This window comes from Phascolarctos cinereus, unplaced genomic scaffold (genome assembly GCF_003287225.1).
Source record: "Phascolarctos cinereus isolate Bilbo 61053 unplaced genomic scaffold, phaCin_HiC Scaffold_5;HRSCAF=322, whole genome shotgun sequence".
NCBI classification, from domain to species: domain Eukaryota; kingdom Metazoa; phylum Chordata; class Mammalia; order Diprotodontia; family Phascolarctidae; genus Phascolarctos; species Phascolarctos cinereus.
Genome location: NW_027555958.1, coordinates 59,357,160 through 59,377,421, shown reverse-complemented (window position 1 = coordinate 59,377,421; position 20,262 = coordinate 59,357,160). Strand labels below are relative to the sequence as shown.

At 55.2% G+C, this 20,262-nt stretch overlaps 3 protein-coding genes across 4 annotated transcripts; 2 read left to right on the top strand and 1 right to left on the bottom strand.

Annotated features, from left to right (window-relative positions):
• The first annotated feature begins 841 nt into the window (after window positions 1–841).
• On the top strand, window positions 842–10,651 carry ATXN7L2 (ataxin 7 like 2). The gene is given in 13 exon segments (XM_078154976.1): window positions 842–1,002; window positions 3,057–3,125; window positions 3,507–3,611; window positions 4,000–4,166; window positions 4,168–4,199; window positions 4,517–4,821; window positions 5,546–5,628; window positions 6,017–6,264; window positions 7,276–7,474; window positions 7,829–7,950; window positions 8,453–8,708; window positions 8,710–9,249; window positions 10,486–10,651. Coding segments are annotated over 13 exon segments (2,268 nt in total). The 5' UTR covers window positions 842–875; the 3' UTR covers window positions 10,501–10,651.
• LOC110218176 (uncharacterized) lies at window positions 9,867–11,726 on the bottom strand. Of its 2 annotated transcripts, none has more exons than XR_013486879.1 (2): window positions 11,637–11,726; window positions 9,867–10,479 (listed from the first exon to the last, which is right to left on the bottom strand). XR_013486879.1 is itself a non-coding variant. In XM_078154978.1 (2 exons), the coding sequence occupies exons 1-2, from the start codon at window positions 11,599–11,601 to the stop codon at window positions 10,360–10,362; spliced, it is 471 nt and encodes a 156-aa protein (XP_078011104.1). In that variant the 3' UTR covers window positions 9,867–10,359. The 2 variants fall into 2 exon arrangements, 1 of the variants encoding a protein (XP_078011104.1); XM_078154978.1 differs by lacking the exon at window positions 11,637–11,726 and adding an exon at window positions 11,251–11,601.
• Window positions 11,600–18,999, top strand: CYB561D1 (cytochrome b561 family member D1). The gene is made up of 3 exons (XM_078154977.1): window positions 11,600–11,759; window positions 13,877–13,914; window positions 14,293–18,999. The coding sequence occupies exons 1-3, from the start codon at window positions 11,600–11,602 to the stop codon at window positions 14,794–14,796; spliced, it is 702 nt and encodes a 233-aa protein (XP_078011103.1). The 3' UTR covers window positions 14,797–18,999.
• The last annotated feature ends 1,263 nt before the right edge of the window (window positions 19,000–20,262 follow it).

Sequence of the window (20,262 nt, the reverse complement as noted above, 5' to 3'; positions counted from 1 at the left end):
TAGAAAAAGAAGCCAAAGTGATGGATGGAGTCAGGGCCCAGCTGGGGTTTGGGAAGAGGCTGGTATGAGGGGTATTGATCGCAGCCCCTAGGAGGAGGGGTGGGGGGTGGGGGGGCAGATATCTCAGCAGAGATGCTGCAAACACCAGCTGCCTCAGGGCCACGCCAGGCTCCCGGGCAGGCTGGGGCTCGGAGGTAGCCTTCTGTCATCTTGACAGGTGATTCAGGCCAGCTCCCCCAATCCGGGCATCCCCTCCCATCCCCTCTGCCCGGCTCCAGGGAAGGGGTGTGGCTTCCAGCAGCCCCATGGAGGCTGCCACCAGCGGATGTGATCCTCCCGCCCCCAGCCCTACCCCGCCCCCTTCGGCGTCCTTCAGCCCATCCTCCCCGCAGCCTCCCCCTGCCCTCTCGGCTGACCCCACCCACCCATCCCGCCGCCCGCCTGGAGGGAGGCTCCGACACGGACGTGGAACTCGGGGGAGGGTCGCCGGCTGCTGGGCCAAGTAGCCGTCACGAGTGGAGCTGGGGGAGGGAAGTACTGGGGAGGGCGCGCGTGTGTGCCGGGAGACTGTGAGCCGGGCCACGTTACTCGGAGGCCGGACGACTCGGGGCCGGGGGAGAACTCCATCGCGAGCCACCGCGCACGTCCCAGGGACCCTGCCTATGAGCAGCCTAAGCATCCTCCCCACCCCTGCCAGGACTACATTTCCCAGCAGGCTGTGCGGGTGGGCGGAGGCGAGAGACAGAGGGCCGTCGGCCTGTGCCACGCCTGCGCAGGGTGTAGGGCGGACTGTGGGGGGCGTGCCCGCGGTGGGGCGGAGGGGAAGCCGGGGGGGCGCGCGGAGGCGCCGGGGCGGGCGCGCGTCCGTGGCGGTGATGGCGGTGCGTGAACGCGCGGCGGCAGCAATGGCCGCTCTGGAGCGGCGGGTGCCGAGTCTCGATGACTTCGCGGGACAGAGCTGGAGCTCGTGGGTGGAGCGGGCCGACCTGCCCGCGGCCGACGGTGAGTGAAGCCCCCCCCAGTGCCCCGGGGCCCTGGCCGATGCCTCCCCTCCCCCCTCCCGGCCCCCACCGGCCGAGGGGAGCCGCCGACGGGAGCCGCCGTCCGGCTCCCCGGCCCCCCAAACAAAGGATCCGCCGGGTCCTAGTGCCCGCCCGCTCCGCCGCCGCCGCGCCCCCGGGTCCTAGCGCCGCCCTGCCCGGCCCGCAGCCCACCCAGCTCCGCCGGCCCGACCTCCGCCGCCCGTCCCCGCCCGCTCTCCTGCAGCCTCCACCCGCCCTCCTCGTCTGCTGCCCGGCCCCCCGCTTCCGCCCCTCCCGCGCCCGCCCCCCGCTTCTCCCCTCCGCTTCAGTCCTCTTCCACGTGTTTCCCACGCACCCCGCTTCCCCTGCTTCCCGTGGCCCCCGGTGCTCGCTCCTCCTCCTCTTCCTAGGCGCCCGCAGCCCCCCGCCAGCCACCCCCCCGCATCCACCGCCGCCACCCCCTACCCCCGACCCTCGCTCGGCCCCTGCGTCGCTCCGGGGAGTGAGTGGGACGGCGTTGACTTCCCGTGATCTTTGTCTCGGAGCCCCCAGGAGGCACCTGGCCTTGCCGGCCTTTCGGGGTGACAGCGGGCACCGCACCCCAGAAGAAGTTTGCGAGTGAGAGGTGGAGGACGAGACCGCATGGAGCAGTCTCTGATGACACTTGTTCTCTTGAGACGTCTCCCTCGCTCCATCCCCTTCCATTATCCCTCCTGCTTGCACTTGACGGACTTTTTAAAGCAAGAGCTGCCCCTTGTTTCGGGAATGCACACCCCCTCTCAAACCCTGCACCCCCATTTCTGGTGATTATATAAGACTGTCAACAATCCACTTAGCCTAAGGGGGGGGGTGGAGGCAAACCTAGTGGTGGAAGTAGCGGGGAAAGCCCCCGAATGGGATCCCTGGCCCACCCAGAGCCTGCCCTGGACTGGGTAGGTGAGGACAGGACCATTGTCAGGGTTTGGGCGCATTTAGAACCGGAAATAGAATCAGGCAGTTGACTCAGAATTGATTTTTCCCCCCCAAGAGACAAGGAGGGGGTGTAAAGGAGGGAGGGGAGAAAGAGTAGGTGGGATATGGGGTGGGGGAAGACTGGACAGAGCTGCCTTGTGTAGCTAAAAGATGTTTTTATCATCAACCCAGAACCCGAAGGTGCCAGGGCAGCCCTAGCCCAAAGCTGCCTGCAGGGAGGGGAGGGGCTTGCCCAGAATGGAATCATGAGCCATGGATCTAGGGAGCTGGGTCTCTTTCCATCATGGGACTTGTTTCCCTCACTGGTTTTTGGAGGAGTTTGCTCCTCCCTAAGTGTCTCCAGTTCTGTACCTGGAATGGGTTCCTCTTGCCCCATCCCAGAAGGCTGAGGGGCTCTGGAAATGGCAGAGGGCCTCAAGATAGCAGGTTTTTTTTTTTCTGCACTGTATCAAGGTTGCCTTAGCAGGACCTGGGAGGCGGGGGAGTGTGCTTTAGTGGCCTGTATCTGGAGGTGTGGTGGTATCCTGGGGAACTTGGGAGAATGGCCACTTAGAACCCTGTGGAATGGGAGGGGAAGTGCTTGATAGGAAAAATGGACGAGAGATTCGGAGGTGTGGAATAAAACTCTTCCAGACTGGAAGTCACTGGTGGGGGAGGAGGAAGAGGGCCACAAGAGTCTTTCCCCTTTAAATGGGAAAACATTCCTTCTAGGGGGTGGGATTTGCCCATGGTCAACCAGTAAGTCAGCGATAGAACATGGAATAGAACCTTATATTACAGGATCCTTAAGGAAGTGGTTGGTTCTGTTAAGGTGGGAGTCATTACAGAAGCAGTTGTATAGAGGCCTAAGCACTTGAAGTGACTCCCGAAAGGATGCCCAAAATAATCCCGAGCATCAGTAAATATTTATGGCTTCCCAATCCCTCCCCCATCCCCTGAGGGTTCCACTAACATGGAGAAGACCATAGAAGAGATGAGGTCTCTTTAACCTGGCCACCCAAGGATACTGAGGGGCTCCTGAAGAAGGGAAATGGTACTGACAGAGCTGTGTGTGTCTCTCAGGGGCTGAGCTGGAGGAGAGCAACAAGAATGGGAAGAAGAAGTTGGATGCCATGACCCTCATAAAAGAAGGTGGGAGCCAGCAAATAGTAGTGTTGGGCTCCTAGGCAGACGTTCACTACTGCCTGTGTGACCTTGGGCAAATTAGTTCACCTTTCTAGGCCTCACTTTCCACATCTCTCAAATGATAAAGTTGGCTTGGGTGGTTTTGAGATCCTTTCTGTATCTGGGCATATCAACTTCCCTCTTTGCTAGAGGAATCTGGTTTGGAAGCATCAGGTCAAAGGGATGATTCCTCTTCCAAAGGGAAGAAGTATTGTTGCCTGGCTCCATCCCTCCTCTCTCAAGTAGGGGCTGTCCCATAGCTTAGGGAGGCTAGGTGCCTTTGGGATGAGGTGGAGTAGGGGCAGCCTGGGCCCTTTCCCAAAGTGATGTGAGCACCTGTCATTGCAGACATGTCCATATTTGGGCACTGCCCAGCCCATGATGAGTTCTACCTGGTCGTGTGTAACCACTGCAGCCAAGTGGTGAAGCCTCAAGCTTTCCAGAAGCACTGCGGTGAGGGATGAGGGGGGCTGGGAGGATGGGAAGGAAGGACGAGAGGAGTAGAGGTAGAACTCTTGATGGCAAGGAACATGGGAGCATAGCCAGAGGGGGAGGAGAGTGGGGATGGTGCAGCAGGAACGGTCCTGACAGTGTGGAGATGAAATGGGGGAGTGTTGGGGGTTGAGGTTGAGTTATGACCAATAGGGACCTCCACCCAGCTTAGAGGAAGGAAGTAGAGGCCCTGAAGGGGATCATTGTCAAGTCTGGGGTGTAGGACCCTAGATGATGTTTTGGGGTTGTAAGCCGCCAAAGGGCTACACTCTTGAAAGGAGAGGAATGTGGAATGAAGAATGGAGTTGATGCCATTGACTCTGGGGTGCTTTGCCTTTTTTTGTGACAGAAAGAAGACATGGGCCCCTCAGCAAGCTGTATGCCCGGGCTCAAGCCTCTGCCACCTCTCAGAAATGCCATGCAGTAAATGGGCAGGGCCCAGCTTGTGGGGGCCAAGGCCCCACCAAAGCCTCCTCAAAGGAGAAGGTGCAAGGGGGCCGAGGCCGGGCTAATCACCCCACCTGAGAAGGCACAGAAGGACAACCTCTGGTAAGGAGAGGCTGAGGGCTCCTCTCAGGCTCCTCCCCAACTTGGGCAGGGAATGGGTTAGCGGAGGAGGTATATCACTCCTGGGCTGGCTGAGGTCACTGCCCTGAGGCTGAAGCAAGTACGACCTGTCCTCCCCTACTTCTCCTCCACTGCTAAGATGACCGAGGCCCTTGCGAACCTTCTGAATCTACAGGGAAAACCTTCAGAAGGCAGAGACCCCTTGTGGGGGGACAGAGCTTGTGCCTGGGTGGGGGACCTTTCCCCCTCCCTTCTCCCATAGCCTCTCCCTTCAGCCTGTCTCCACTCTTTCCTTCTAGCCTCTTCGTGCCTGTGGTGAATTTGGAGAAGATTTCCAGTCTCCCTAAACCTGACGGACAAGGGATCAGAGTGAACCCCAAGCCTCTGACTCCTCATTCTACTTTCCTTGGCCCACCCAGTGGTCTTACTAAGGATACCCCTGGGAAAGCCCCCATAGCTCCCTCTTCCAAAGAGCTTCCCAGCAAAGGGAGCAGCGACTCAGTCCTCATGGAAGGACCTAGCCCCCAGGCCGAGAGTGGTAGCCCCCCAGAGAAGGAGACCAGTGTTGCCAGGCTTCAGCCCAAGGCCCACAAGAAGATGGCGCGTGAGTTATTTTGGAAGCAGGCGTGAAGGGCAGGGAGCCTCTCAGTGTGATTCTCCTCTGCCCTTCTGGAAGGGCTTGTGGGGGGGAAGGAGAGTTGGGAGCCTGGGAGAGGAGGCCCGCCGCTGTGCAGGTGTCAGCACGGGTTAGGGCCACGTGCTGCCCACGTGGGATCCTCTCCCCTGCTCCTCTGCATACGCATGGTCATTTCCAAGGGAAGTCGGCACAAGCCGGAGCCTTTTGGGTGCTGATCTCAGCTCTGGGTTACCTTGCTGGCACATGAGCGGCTTGTCCTCTGAACATAACAATGGCATGTGGAGAAGCCCTCTTCCGCGTCAGGACGCCCGTCTCTCTCCCCTTCTCCTGCTTGTTCCCAGGGTATCAGACAGTTGGGTTTTCCCTTGTAACTAGTGCTCCAGGTGCGAGATAGCGCTTTGGTTTCCTGATGGGCATTGGCCCTGCCTCCTCCTGTTTGCTTTGGGTTTGGGTGCCCACAAAGGGATCATGGCCTTTCCATTCTCCTAAGTGGAGTCGCTGGGTGTCTTCTCCCCCCCCCTCCCCGACACCCAAGGAGAGCCAAAGGCAGTCTCAGCCTAAGTCCCATGTTGTTCCTAGGACAATTGGTGGGGAGACTGAGACCCCTCCCCCTCACCTGGGGCCACGTGAAGCTATCCTGGGACTGTAGGAGCTGGGCACCAAGTTGAAGCTGCCTGCTCTCTCTCTGCAGGAAAGGAGTGTGATCTGAACAGGCAGTGTGGGGTAGTGAACCCAGAGACCAAAAAGATCTGTACCCGCCTGCTGACTTGCAAGGTATCCATTGGGGAGGGGGAGGGCAGGCCCAGGTCATTGGGAAGGAAAAGTCGGGGAAAACCATGGTATCCACAGGGTAGCATAGCATAGTCCTAGACCAAGAGCAGGCTGAGGGTAGCACTGTATGAGGAAGCTGGGCCAAGTCCATCATTCCACATTGAGAAAAGACAGAGATTTGGTAATAGTCTGTTCCCAGAAGGTTGAAGAAAGGGAAGAGCAGGTTGAGTGCTGCATGCTAGTTAACTGAGGCTCCTGGGGAGAACTCAAGCACAATTGCTCTTGCCTGTGCCTCATGGTGCCCACCCAGATACATGGCCTGCGGTCTGGGATCAGGTCTTATACCTCACCCTGAGCCCTGTGGTAGAGCCGTCTCAAACGTGTGTTCCAGATTCACTCAGTGCATCAGCGCCGGGAGGTCCAGGGCCGGGCCAAGGACTTTGATGTGCTGGTGGCAGAGCTGAAGGCCAATTCCCGAAAAGGGGAATCCCCCAAAGAGAAGAGCCCTGGGCGCAAGGACCTGGGCCCTGAGCGCCTTTCTCAGGAGTTGCCTTCTTCAGCCCAGGCAGTGGCAGCTCTGCCTGGCAGCACCTTCACACCAAGGGCCAAGCAGACCTATCCCTACTGTACACTGCCCAGGTAAGGGCCTGGCCCCCACTCTGGATATGTGGTATACATGCTCCACCCCTCAGATCTCCAAGAGAGAAAGACCTATAAGGAGTAGTGAGTGGCAGGAGCCTCCTGCCATACTCACAGCATCTGCTTTCTTCCAGTGTTCAGGTGTTCTACTTTTAGAGACTGTAAACTTAGGTGCACTCTCACTATGGGGGGCAGAGATGGGAGAAGCAGTTGAGGGGTGCTGTCTCGGTCGCCCCGATCTGGCCTTGCTATCCAGGCAGATGATAATTATTCTCCATCTATCCCCTGATCCTAGCTCTTTGTCATAAAGGGTCCTTTAAAAAGGAAATTTCTAGGGCTTGCACTTGGACCAGGATTCCTTTAGGGGAATCAGGTGGAAGGGAGTTAATCCCTCAAGCAACTCTGTGCTTTGGGAACTCTGAGAATCATGGAGCCCATTGCCACCTCCCAAGGAGGCCCCCTGGGGAACCTGTGTTTTCCTAGCTTCCTTGTATGACAGATGATCAGGCTGAAGCTTGGAAAGGAAATGACAGGGCCAGGTCTGTAGAGTGAGTTAGTGAGCATCTGGTATTGATTATCCCTTGGTGTACAAAGTATTGTGCTGGGGATGTGGGGAGATGCAATCCCTCCTTCCCTCAGGGAGCTGCTCCAGCAGCAGAATGGTACACATATATTCATCTCGGGGAACAGAGGCACATTCAGGAAGTCCTCCTTTACTGTTCGGTGCTGGGAGCAGTGGGAGGGTGGAGGAATGAGAACAGGAAGTGTGCTGAAGAGAGCTGGGTGGGGTTGATTCAAGGATTTTGGGAAATGTGTCTGGAGCAGGGTTTTGGAGCACACGTGAGAATGGCCCATGCGGTGGCCTGGTGTGGACAGCATAGGTGGAAAGAGACTGCTTTTGCAGTGAGTCACTATGCTTTTGCCCCCTTTTATCTCTGGTGGTCCAGAGATGGGGCTTCCACACAGGCTTTCAGAGATGTTCCCTCTCCCTGTTTTCTTTGGCCCTTCCAGGTCACGGGTCTCCTCTGAGAGTGAGCTAGATGATGAAGGCCCTTGTGGTGGTGATCGAGACCCAGGCCTGTTTCCTTTCCCTCTGCCCCGGGGTGGGGCCCAGGCTTCCAGCGAGGAGAGTGAGGAAGACATAGCACCTGATGACTTTCACCATGTCCCTGACTGTCATTATGCAACTCGGCCCCCTCGGCCACAGGCGGTAAGCACTGGGGCTGGATGGTGCTTAAATCCTTAAGGGTATGGAACTGAGCCTGAGAGCCATCCACAGGAGAGCGTGTCCATGTCCTCCTCACTCAGCTGCTAGTCCTGCTCCCAGAGCTGTGGGAAGGCATTGATTACTCATTGAGCTAATAGTCTTCCTCTGTCTTTACATCATCCCACTCCCACTTTCTCTCCTCTTTTACAGACACTAGAGTCCGTGCATGTTCGTGTGTACACACACACAGATATACATACACACACCACAAAGTGTTTGGCTGGGGGCCTTGGCAGGCTCAGCTGGGAGAGAAGGGCACAGGTCCCGCTCACTGGCATTTTCCTTTCTGATGTCTAGTTCTGCACCTTTGGTAGTCGGCTGGTAAGCCCAGGATGTTACGTCTTTAGTAGGCGGCTGGACCGGTTCTGCTCTGCACTCAGCTCCATGCTGGAACGACATCTCAGCTCACATATGTGGAAGTAAGTCCCCTAGCCCAAAGGCCCTTGTTGGGACCCCTGACTTCAGTCTCCTTAGCCCCCCCTCTGCAGTTACAGGCATGGGAGAACCCACGCCTAGAGTCTGTCCTCTAGATGTTCCCAGTTCATCCATGGAGAAGATCAAGTGCTCTCTTACCTGATCGTGGTCATTTTTCTTCCTGGGGGCACCTGGGTTCTCTTGGGCTTGGCGGTTGGGGGAAAGGGGAAGGCTTGGAGGTAAGGCATTTGGGGGTTTGGCAGCCTGGAACCTGTGCTCAAGCCGACACTTGAGGCAGGGCAGAGAAGGAGCACACTTTAGAGAGGAGGGGGAGGCGTTGAAAATGGCTTGTAAAATGAGGGATTACTGCTGTGCCTCCTCCCCTTCACACTGTTTCTGTTAGTTGCCAGCAGGTGGCAGCAGAGCTCAGCATTTGTTTGCTGTTCGGGGTGGGGGTGGGGATCTCAGGGTGCTCTGTGACTCAGGCTGCCCTCTTCTTTTCTGCAGGAAGATCCCACCAGCAGCCGAGCCCCCATCTCACCTCCTCGTCTCTTCCCCACCTGTTCCCCTGAGCCCTTCTGCAGCAGGCGCCTGTCCCCGCCTTTCTGGCCCCAGCCACAGGCCTCCCTTCCCACCCTCTGCACCCGTCACCAAGGACAACCCAGCCCCTGGCTACCCTACAGGCTCTCCCAGCGTGGGGGCTGCCTGCAGCCAGGCAGAGTGCACGGGTGGGAGTCAGGCCATCACCTCACCGCTGCCTGCCAAACACCCCATCACCCTCCTTCAGTAAGCTGCCTCCTTCCAAGGCCAGCAAGCTGTCCAAGGGCAAGGACGGGACTGACGTGGAAGCCCCATCCCGCAAGCGGAAATCGTCCCCTGGCCCTGCAGCCTTCAAACGGACCTGTATCCTGGATCCTCCTGGGAAAGGCAAACCTGCGGGCTGCCGAGCCCTCCCTGCCAAGACTAAGCCAGCCCTGGGCATAGGGCTCAATGGGGCAGTGGGACCCCGGGTGAAACGGGCAGGGCCCCTGGACTGTCGGGGCTCCCCACATACAGCCCCAGTGCCCGTCAAGGCCTCCCAGCTGGAGAACCGGGGGGGAGCTGGCCATCCAGGCAAAGCTCTGCAGCCTAACTGCCTCTCTGAGGAAGAGGCCAAGAAGAGGAAAAACCTGGCCACATACTGCCGGCCAGTGAAGGCAAAGCCCTGCCCTGCAGGGCCCCCGGCGGCCGATCCGGCCTGCTCTGTGCGCAGGAAGAAGCCCGGCCCAGCCTTGGGCTTTGAGGAGAAGTGCACCGCGCTGAAGGTACCATGCTTAGAGAAGGCAGGGGAGCTGGAAGGAGGGCTTAGGGGGTGGGGGACGACCAGATTGGGCCCCTCCTTTCCCTTTCCTATTGAACAAATAACACAAGGGACACTCAGGTATGAGGAGTGCTGAGCATGTCTAGGCAAGAAGGGGAAGATGGAAGTGGAAGAGGAGAGTGATAGGAAAAGGAAGGGATTAGAAGGGAGAAGCAAAATGGATTCCCTGGAACTGTGTGACCCCAGCGGTGGGATAGGTTGTTCCAAGATGTATTCTTGATTTGAGAGGCCCACTCTAACTCTGAAATCTGGTAGAGGGGATGCTGCTTTTCACATCCTCTCTAATTAAAGGGGTCTCATCTCCTGAATCGGTGTTGGTTCTCCCTGCAGTAACTGGGAATTACCTCAGTTTCCCTGGGTAAAGAAGGCTGGGTTCTAGGAAATTGAGTGTTCCTAGGAGAGGATGGAGGAATGATGGCAAGAAGCTTGGGCCATCTGGGCAGAGTATAACATTCAAGAGAGGGCTCAAGAAGGGGTATTTGTTGGTAGATTTCTGTCCGAGGAGGACGGCCTGACTTACCATGAGGTTGTCAGGCTGCCCAGGAACTTGGAGATGATGTGTTCATGGTGCTATATGTCTGTGACTACATCATTTAATAGACCATGTATGTGATAGCCCCATTCCAGCTTCTAATACCAGGACGAGGATTATTTTCTGGGAGTGGTGGGAGTCTCTAGGAATTTCTGCTACCTACATGCTGGTTTTCCAGCTCCCTGTCTTCCCAGTATGTGCCCAGTTCAGCCTTTGCAGAAAATTCTTTGGAAACCTGGAAACACTAGTTATTATTCCCCATGTGCTGTAGGGTCAGGAGGACTTCTGGGTAGGAAGGGAAGGTGTTGACTCCTCCACTCTTCCTCCCTGCCATGCCTTCTTGGTGAAAGCAGTGGGAGGGAAGACCCCAGGACCCCTGCGTAGGAGCATTGTTTCCTCAACACTGTCCCTGTGGCAGCAGCACAGTCACCATAAAGTTTCCTTAGACAGAATTCACTGGAGGCAGCCCCTGTACTGCCACGTTCATGTTCCAACGCCGCCGCTACTGCTGCTGGTTCCGAATCAGACTCCTTCCCAGGCCCAGAGCTGGAGGCCCACTGGCTGCAGATTGTTCACCAGGAGGACACACTCTTCCCAGGCCAGTGCTTCCCCCCACACAGGTCTTTCTTGCCTCTTGTCTTCCTGCAGTCAAAAGCGCATTAATGAGAAAGTGCCTGCCCATCGCAACGGAGCTGCCAGCGCCTCCTCCCTCTCCAGGATCCAGGCCCCAGGCTGCTGCTGCTGCCGCTTTTTATAACTTTATATTATTTTTTTTAAGAAAAAAAAAACTCTATAAAAATACCTCAAGACTGTCTCCCTGTTCTGTTACTGCCAAACACTATAACAACAAAACACAGAAAAGGAAAAAAATGGAAGAAAGGAGTCTCCTTCCTCCCTATCTCTGATCCTTCTTTGGTGGGTTGCAGCATCAAGGGCGGCCAGATATGAGATCCCACCACTTACAGAGATCTCTTTCTGCTGATTTTTGTCTCTCTAGAAATGGCAACGACCTCTGGAGCCTTGGTGTTCTCCTTCCGGGGGGATCTGAGGGGTGTAGGTAGGGAAAGGGAGCGAGCCTTATTAAGGAGCTCTCAGCTCCCAAGCCCTCCCACGTGAGGCTTTGCCTCGAGTCTTCTCCAAGCTGCTGCAAGGATGATGGTGGGATGCTGGGCTCACCTGACCTCGCCCTGCTTGGTTTCCCATAGGTCAGGTGGCTGGGGCACACCCCTTGGGTGTCTGGAAGATGCCTGCCTTGGTCCCTGTATCTGGGGAAGGACCCTTCCCTGGAGAAAGGCTAGGAAAGCCTTCCTTGGCCCCGGGCCAGGGGGTGGCTAATGACCCCGGGTAGCAGGATTGGGGGGGGGGATGCAGTGGCGGCATCACTGGGAATCTCCCTGGGGTTGGGGGCCGCACCTGGGTCCCATGTACAAAGGGCTCGGGCTGTGCGGGTGCCCCAAGTTGCGCTGGTTCGTTTGGTTGAAGCTCGGAGCCAGGGCCTCGTGGGTTTGCTAAGGGCGAAGTGTCGAGGCCCCGCAGGCGGGCTCGCTCCCAGCTCCAGGCCTCCTTCCGGGGGCAAGGCGGCGCACTCTGGGGATCGCGGACCTCTCCCCAGGGCGCCAGAGGGCGCTGCCGGCGACACCGCCGCGCCGCCGACCGCGTCCCGGGGGAGGAGCCGCTCCCGCCGCTGTCCCTGACGCCACGCTCAGGAACCCGGAAGCGGCGGCCCGGCGCCTGGGAGAAGCCGGCCCCCCGCAGCCCGGCCATGCTACCCCCGGCTGTGGGGCCCGTCCTGGCCTCACCTTCGGCCGCCGCCAGGGAGCCCCGGCTGGCCCGCTGGTTGCGCTGCGGCAGCGGCATCCTGGCGCACCTGGTGGCTTTAGGCTTCACCCTCTTCCTGACCGTGCTGTCCCGGCCCGGGACCAGTGAGTAAGGGTGGGACTGAGTTGGAAGAGGGGCGGGGCCGCGGGAGAAGGTAGGGCCGACTCCCGGTGGGGCGGGGCTAAAGAGCGAGGGGTGGAGTAAGATTCCTTGGGGCGGGACTAGAGAGTGAATGAAGGGCAGGCTTCCAGTGGGATGGGGGTACAGAGGGAGGGACGGGGCAGGGCAGTTCCTTGGGGGTGGGGCCAGAAAATGAATGAAAGTCAGGTTCCCAGTGGGATGGGGCCAGAGGGGGAGGGACAGGGCCCAGCGGACATTTGGAGGCGGAGCCAGAGAATGAATGAAAGGCAGGCTTCCATTGGGATGTTTAGAGAGGAAGGAGCAAGGTAAAGCAGTCTCCTGGGGGTGGGGCCAGAGAATGAATGAAGGGCAGGCTTCCAGTGAGATGGGGTCAGAAAGGGAGGGGCAGGATAGAGCTGGTCCTTGGGGGCGGGGTCAGGATGAATGAAGGACTGGCTTCCAGTGAGAGGGACCGGAGGGGCAGAGCAGGTTCTTGGGGGCGGGGCCAGGAAATGAATGAAGGGCAGGCTTCCAGTGGGGCGGGGCTAAGAGGAGAGGAGCAAATTCCTGGGGGGCGGGGCTAAAGAATGAAGCATCTTCATCTGGAAAGTGAAGGGTCTGGAGTCCTTCACCTGGGGTGCTGATCAATTCAGGGACCTGGGAATGTTTATATTCTGGGGGAGGAGAAGACAGTGGAGGTGGGACATCTGCGTTCAAGTATCTGTTAGGCTGCCACGTGGAGGAGGGGTTAGCCTGGCTCCGTCTGGCCCCAGGGGGTCAAGGAGCATGCGGGTGCTGCCTTGGGTAGAAGTTACACAGAGCCTGCTTTAAGCTTGTTGGCAGGAGAAACTCCATAAAGGAGTGGAGCTGTCCAAAAGTGGAACAGGTTGCCTCGAGGTGGGCGGGGGGGGGGAGTGTCCACCTCCTGATGTCATCAGGCAGAAGCTGGATGACCACTTGTCCGAATTCCTTTTGTGCAGGGCTTGGGCTAGTTGGACATTCGAACTCTCAAATTCAGGTGATTCTGAAGGCAGGGTTAGCACCCAGGTGTGTGTGTGTGGGGGGGAGGGGCTAGAAACGAAGGGTCCTGGGGATTCCTGAGGGCTGGAGCCAGGGAAGGGGCAGCTTCAATGTTGTGGAACTAGAGAGAGGGGGCTGCGGTGGGAGAAGACAAATTCCTGGGGATGAGGCCTGGAATGAAGGAAGGACAGGGTTTCAGGTTTCGGCAGAGAGGGACAGGCTTTTGGGGTTGGGCTTAAAGAGGGAGAGGTGGCACAGAGAAGGTTCCCTATAGGAGGTACAAAAAAGGAAGGCTGGACACCCACTGTAGGGTGGGGTCAGGGAAGAAGTTTGGGAACTGGTTCCCTGGGGTGAGATTGGAGAGTGTGTGTGGTTAGGTTGGGAGGGGGAGGTTTCTGGGTTTGGAATGAGGGAGGGGTATAGGTAGGATTGGAGAAATGGGGCCAGAGAAGGAGGGGTGGACCTTAGGGATATGGCCATTGATAAGAGTGGAACCATAGAAAGAGGGATAGGTTCTGAGAAGCTTGGCCAAGAAGGGGAAGGGAGAAGAGAGGAGAGTTTCCTGGGGATGGGGCTAGAGATGGAAGGGCAGGTTCCTAGGGATACAGGCTAGAGAGGACTTTCCTGAGGACTGAGGTCAGTGAGGGAGAGGAGAGGAGGGGTAGGTAACTCTTAGGAGCCAGGGAGAGAAGGGCAGGCTGTAAGGCAGGAGGGAGGGCTGCTTGGGGCCAGCTTGGAGTGTGGGAGGGAAGAGTATAAGATCCTGGAGAAAAGTGTGAGTTTGGGGGGGAGTGGGTGTTGATGCCAAGGCAACCTCATATGAGGGGCAGAGTTCTCCAAAGAGAGGGATGATGTGGGAAAGAATGCCAAAGTAAATTGGAGGCCCAGCCAGTAGGACCCAGCAAAGACTTGGGTACTAAGGGATCATGAGAGTGCTAGGTGGTTCCTTTTACCCCTGTGTTCTTGGTCACAATTTGGGCTAGAAATCTCTTAGTGGATGGGCTCCCTTGGGATGAAAAGATAACCCTGGGATAGGGAAATGGAGCTGAGTGGCTCTCAGCCTGTTCTTTTTGATTTCCAGGTCTCTTTTCTTGGCACCCTGTGTTCATGGCCTTGGCGGTGAGTTTGAATTTTTCATTCAAATCCTTTCCTCTCGTTAGGTTTCTCAGCCTCCTTCCCCTCTGGGAGTTGGAGTGGCAGTCATTTGGGATATGGAGTTACTGAAAACTGGCCTCAGAGGATAATCCTTTCCCACTTCTGGGGTCTTTAGTGAAGCAATGTTGTACCCTCTCCCTCCTCCCCAAAATGGGTGGTCATACTGTGAGGATCAACAGTTTGGACTCTTTCCCCAACACCCAGATTCTCGACTGTTCTGTGGCCTCAGGGATCTGTATTCTTGGTTAGGTTCCTGTTAGGGAGGTCCCTCTCTAGTCCTCCCTGTCTTTCTCCTTTCTGGGGGGGCTGGGCCATTTAAGGTGTCCTCATTTGTATTTGCAGTTCTGCCTGTGCATGGCTGAAGCCATCCTGCTCTTCTCTCCTGACCACTCACCATTCTTCTTCTGCTCACGCAAGGCTCGGATGCGACTACACTGGTTAGGGCAGACCTTGACCATCCTGTGTGCTTTCCTGGGCCTGGCCTTCATCATCTCCAGCAGGACCCGAAGCGAGCTGCCCCATCTTGTGTCCTGGCACAGCTGTGTGGGGGCTCTGACGCTGCTGGCGACCATTGGGCAATCCTTGTGTGGGCTGAGCCTCCTTTGTCCCCGGGCAGCCAGGGTCTCTCATGTGGCTCGACTCAAACTCTACCACCTGACATGTGGGCTGGCGGTCTACCTGATGGCCACATTTACCGTACTCCTGGGCATGTACTCAGCATGGTTCCAGGCTCAGATCAAAGGAGCTGCGTGGTATCTCTGCTTGTTCCTGCCTGTCTATCCAGCCCTGGTGATCATGCATCAGATCTCCAGTGCATATTTGCCAAAGAAGAAAATGGAAATATGATTCTGAGCTCCTACCTGGATCCCCCTCCCTTTTCCCTTTAGCCCCTTCCTCCCCAGGGTAGGTAGGGCACTTGCTTTCCTCTTATGTGACTTTTCCTGTATTATTCCTCCAACCCATTGAGGCAGCCTGGAATTCTTGAAATCTGAGTTGCTGTTGGGTGGTGGTTGAAAAGTCCAGAAATAGAATAACATTAGAAGTGGGTAAAAGGAGGATGGTGGGGAGTAGGGAACCTAGACCTCAGCTTGTTGGCCTGAGGTCAGGGGCATTTCGAAGAACTAGGGTTTCTTGGTAGTTTAGATTATTGAGGGGTGAGGTTATATTTGATTATGAAGGGAAGCTAGGGTTGGATGCATATCCCAATCCACTGAAGAGACAGGGTGGTTATAGGAGTCAGGAGACCCAGTCTGGCACAAAGCAGGGTGGCTTTGGGTCAGCTTTCAGGTTCTGGTGAGGACTCCCTTTCTTCACCTATAGAATGAGGGCATTGTGTCAGACTATCTCTAAGTTTCTATTCAACTCCAAAATGTCTATCATTCTGTGAGGTTGACCTTGACGAGGATATCTCTACCCTCCCGTGACATATCCCTTGGTACCCTTGTCCAGAGACAGACCCTCTTGGGGTAAGGCTGCCTGGACAATGGGGTTGACCTAGGGTAGTCATTCTTATGTTTAATTTTGGGCTGTCTCCAGTAGAGGGGAAGAATGTGTACATGAGGCCTTTTCTCAGGTATGGAGTGACCAGGCTTTGTAAGTGGCAAGGGACCAGGTCAGGCTGGGGCCCATTTCAGATGTTGTAGGCTCTGGATGGTGAAGCACTAGAGTCACTTTAACACTTTGGGGTCTGGGGTGGAATCAGAAAACCCAGCCACCCCTTTCTCTGGCTGGCTTTGACAGCAGCTTGCCAGAAGTCTCTAAGAACTCAACATTTTCTGGGACTTCAGAACTGAGTGCTGTCTTAAGGGTGGGTTTCATGGGTAATGAGCCTGTGCTGTTGTATACCAGGCTGGGTTCTGAGGCTTGCTGGGTTTTCTCTTTCCCCTTAAGTACTGTCCCAACAGTCTCAATCCTTCCATTTTGTCCTTCTTAGGACTTAGGTTCTTGCCTTAGCAAAGTCTCTTGAGAGACAGGGAGAGGTTGGATCGACCCTATTTAGGGCTAGGGGTGTATACAAATGGACTGATATATGTGAGGGTCAACTTGCAGGTTAAAGGGCAAAAAAGTGTGGTGGGACAGCCCCTTGATCCAGCTTATCCTTTGTTCTTCCTCTGTTCTCATTTTCTGATCCTTCCTTAGACCCCATCTCTTCTCACTTTGTATCTTGGATGGTCAGGGCTTTGACCCAGAGTTACTGATTGATTGAATTTGGTGCTAGGTGTCAAGGGATAGCCTATTCTAATCTGAGATCTCACCGTGGTTCCCAGGCCTTTCCTTTGTGTCATGGTACTTAACTGGCAAACAACAGTCCCCTAGCTGGTATATTTTAGTCCATCTTGGCCAAGCTGGATTGAGCCTAGGAGTAGGGCAAGACTGGGAAAGTCCATTACAGAAGGGACTCAAACAAGGGGCCATGAAAGCTCAGGGGAATCCCCAGGACTGGCATGAAGGACCAGAAAAGGATACTGGTGCTGGAGCTTAGCCTTCTGGTAATAGTGGATCAGTGGGCTTTGGGATGAAGTTCTTAGATACCAGCATGGCAAGTGCCCAGTAGGGCTGGGTGAGGAGGAAGGATAGCATGATCTCCAGGACACAGGAAGTGGCTCAGGTGCCTTCTGATTGCCAAGCAGCTTTGGGTGATTTTGCAGATGAGCGACCTGCAGGGCTAGGTTCTGTCCCTGGCAGCTGTTGTGCCCTTCTGGCTTTCTACTCCCTTCTAAACTGGACATTTGGGGGGGAACCTTAGTTTTGCTGAGCAGAAAGGGAAAGCATTGTCCTCCATAGTCTGTGTGTGGCTTTGATGCCGGAACAGGGTAGTTACTAGGGCAGGGGGAAGGGAGGGTTCGTGAGTACCAGACAGACCTCCAGGAACTGGTCTTGGCATGATGTTGTCACTTAGACCCCCTGCTGTCTGATCCCATTTCCTCCCCCTCCTTGCCTCCCTCATCCTAGGCACCACCACCTTTCTGACCTGTGCTGAGTGTGGGGACAGTGTCCTAATTGCTCCTCCCAGAGGGAGATGCTGTGTGGCCAAGCAGGCCTGGTCTGAGAGCTAAACAGTGGCGCTGCAATAAAGCCTGAGCTTGATTGGGGTGTTGTAACCTCCCAGGTGGTGAGGGGGCGGGCAGGCGGGTGTGTTGACAGCCAGCCGGCAGTTTGCGTGGGCTGTGCCAGCTGATGCCTATTCCCGGCCATAGATGGGGAGAAGCCGTTTCTGTTCTGCAAGAGGATGGGCCCCAGCTGCCACGGCCTTCTCGCATCTTCCACCCCTCTGTTCGCCCGAGAGCCAGGGACATGCTTGAGGCCGACTGTGGAAGGCCCACTTTGGCTGGCTGGCTGTAATATGGGCAGTAGATCACTAGAGGGAGTCCTCTTCCTACCTCACTCTCCCCCCTCCCTCCCCTTTCCACCTGGCTTCCCATCCAGCCACAGCAGCTGGACCCCCATTAGCCCTCTGTGCCAGGGCTCTGTCCCTCCAGCTGGGATGGTGGTAGCTGCCGGCTGTTTGTAGCTCTCTCCTTCACCCCTCCTCTCCTACTTTCTCCATCTGGGACGCTGGGCTTCATAGAAGGGAGGCAGAGGCCCATGGCTGACTACTGTCGCCTTGACCATACGTATCCCTGTGACTAGGGAGAACTGCTAGTAATCAGGGCTTTTTTCTTTTTCCAAAGTCAGAGTGCTTGGATTTCAAAAAAAATTGCATGTCATTTGCACAAATTTGTGTATTAAGATCACTACACTCTGAATGTCTATGTAGAATAAACCTGTAATTAGGTTCAAAGTAAATATTAAGGGTACTAGATGTATAAAATATAGATGCTTTTGAAACCAAGCCATTTAATTCAATTCTAGATTAAGATACTTCCTCCACACCTCTCCTGGTTCCATGGCGCCCTCATACGGCTTCCCATTAAACTGGGAAGAGAATGGGAGTTGGTGCTTCTGGCCCCCTGGCATCCCTTCAACCGCAGCTCCCTACCCTGAGCTGTCAAAGAGGGGAGGGGAGCCCCACCCGGCCTGTTTCTCCTCTCCCTTCTGCTCCCCACCATCCTGCCATCTGACAGAGCGTCCTCTTCTCCTTGACCTCCCACCTTATTCCTAGGGCTGTTCTATCCCTTTTCTTTGATTTTCATTCTCCCCCCCCCCGTACAGATTCTACATAGCTTCTTTTTGAAACCTCAATGTGGGAGATTCAGGCCCCCTCCCTGAGACAGCTGGTTTCTGTGCCAAGGTCTGTTCAGAATTAATAATAATCATTAGCTGACATGGTGCTGGTGCCTTTCAGCTCCAGATCTCTAAGCACTTTGAAGGCTGAGTCAGGCAGCCCTCATATCTCCCCCTCCCCCCACTTCCCCGCCATGGGGTGGTGTCTTGGTGGGAAGGAAACAAGGAGTCTTATCTCCTAGCCTTTCATTGAGGAGACTTTCCTTTCTGAGTGGGAGGTTAGAGTCCTGGTGTTCTAACAGCACTTTTAGGCCCAAAGACAAGGTATAGGGAACAGAAGTGTAAGTGTCTAGCTCAGGCTGACATCAAAATGCCACGGTCCTGGCCTTTCTAAGGCCCCTCTTCCAGAACTCGGGGCTCTGGAGGACCATTCCACCTGCTTGTCTGACTTGTGTCCTCTAGTGGGAAGAGAGGGACATCCTAGATCAAGGGACCTGGGTTGTAGTTAGTGGGTTCTGCCACTAAACTGAGCTATGTAACCTCCAGTTCATCACTTAACACCTGCTCCCATCTACCTTGAAAGTTGTTGCAAGGGTTGCTTGGGGGGCAGGAGGCAGGTCCAGTGAAGAAAACACTGGAGTCAAGGTCTGACACTCTGCCACTTAAACAGTGTGACTTTGGGCAAGTCACTGAACTGGAATCCACAAACTCATCTGTAAAATGGGGATAATATCTTGCACTGCCTACCTCATAGGGTGGTTGTGAGGATCAAACCAGATAATGGTTGGGGAAAGTGCTTTGTAACTGTAAATGCTGTATGAATCTAAGCTGCTGTAACAGATATGAAAGCACTTTAAAATGTATAAAGCACTATACATATGTAAAGTGGTGGTATTTCTCTCATCCTTTCTTGTGCTCTACATGTAGTAGGTGCTCATTATGTGTTTATTGTGAGGATGGGCATCTCCTGAAGGTCTCCCTCATCACTCTTTGCAGGCTGGGTCTTTTCTATCCAGGGACCTAAGACTTCTTTGTTGGGTTGTTTCATTTTGCCAGCTTCAGGCTGTTGGAACTGGGATCACAACCTCACTCTTCCCTAAAGCATTCTATTGAAATTAAAAGAAAAAAAAAGCCATGAAAGCAGTTCCATTTGCATTAGGGAAAGAATAATTTCCATTCCATTTGTCTGAGAATAGCCAGTAAGTCTGCCAGGGGTAGAAGCAGAGGGGCAGAAGCCATACAGCAGCACAGAGACCCGAGTATTCATTTTTCATCCTAATTGTTTCTCTCTGTCCTAGGATCCAGGAATGAAACTCTAGTTGGGCATTTTGGGCAGTGCACTCCTTGCCAGCATGGGGCATGAAGACAGGAGCTGGTATTCAGCTGAATGGGCTAATGTTGTTGCCAGAGCCTATGCTGGAGGCTGGGCTAGTTTTAGAGCAGGACTGAGCCAGAGGGCAGAGCTTGGAGAGTAGGCAGTGCATACCTCTATCCTGAGAGCCCCCGAGCCCCTGGAATGGTTCAGGTAGACCCCAAATCCATCTCAAGGACTAGAGACCAGGATTCTATTCTGGCCTATTTGGCTCATTGTCAGAATTTCCTGGAGCCAAGTAACCATTTTCCCCCCCCTCCTCTCTCCCCCCTCTTTGGATGCCACCTACTTTAGAGTACCTTGCTGAATCAAGGAATCTAATTATTGCTTTCATTAAATAAAGGTGAATGGTACCATGGTCCTCTAGACACAGAACAGATTCCAAAGCTAATAGTGATGAGGGCCACAGTTGAGCATGATTAGGTTGAGTGTCATTGGATTGACACCTTCGGGAGAATAGTGGTGGGGTGGAGGGAGATGTGCCATAAAACACTCTTGACTCAACGTCTGCTAGGTGCCCCACATCCATTTTGGGCAGTGGGGACTTTTCCCATCTATGTCAATGTTGGGCCTGTTCCATCTCCTCAGCATGATGTAAGCTCCTTTAGGGCAGGGACTTGAGCCATTTCATTGCCAAATTCCTAGCACTATGCCTCATACGTAGCAAACCCTTAATAAATGCTTGTTGGATTGGAATGAATCACTTTTAGAATTTCCAGGTTTAACACTGGCTTGTTTTTTGAACAGGCAGTTCCCTTTAGGCCATGGCTTCACTG

Excerpts from the sequence above, each read along its gene's own strand:
- CYB561D1 (XM_078154977.1), top strand. The coding sequence starts at position 11,600 with ATGCTACCCCCGGCTGTGGGGCCCGTCCTGGCCTCACCTTCGGCCGCC. Across the intron at positions 11,760-13,876 it reads GCTGTCCCGGCCCGGGACCA|GTCTCTTTTCTTGGCACCCT; the intron begins GTGAGTAAGGGT and ends TTTGATTTCCAG. Across the intron at positions 13,915-14,292 it reads CTGTGTTCATGGCCTTGGCG|TTCTGCCTGTGCATGGCTGA; the intron begins GTGAGTTTGAAT and ends TTGTATTTGCAG.
- LOC110218176 (XM_078154978.1), bottom strand. The coding sequence starts at position 11,601 with ATGGCCGGGCTGCGGGGGGCCGGCTTCTCCCAGGCGCCGGGCCGCCGC. Across the intron at positions 10,480-11,250 it reads CCTTTGTACATGGGACCCAG|GAAGACAAGAGGCAAGAAAG; the intron begins GTGCGGCCCCCA and ends TTTTGACTGCAG.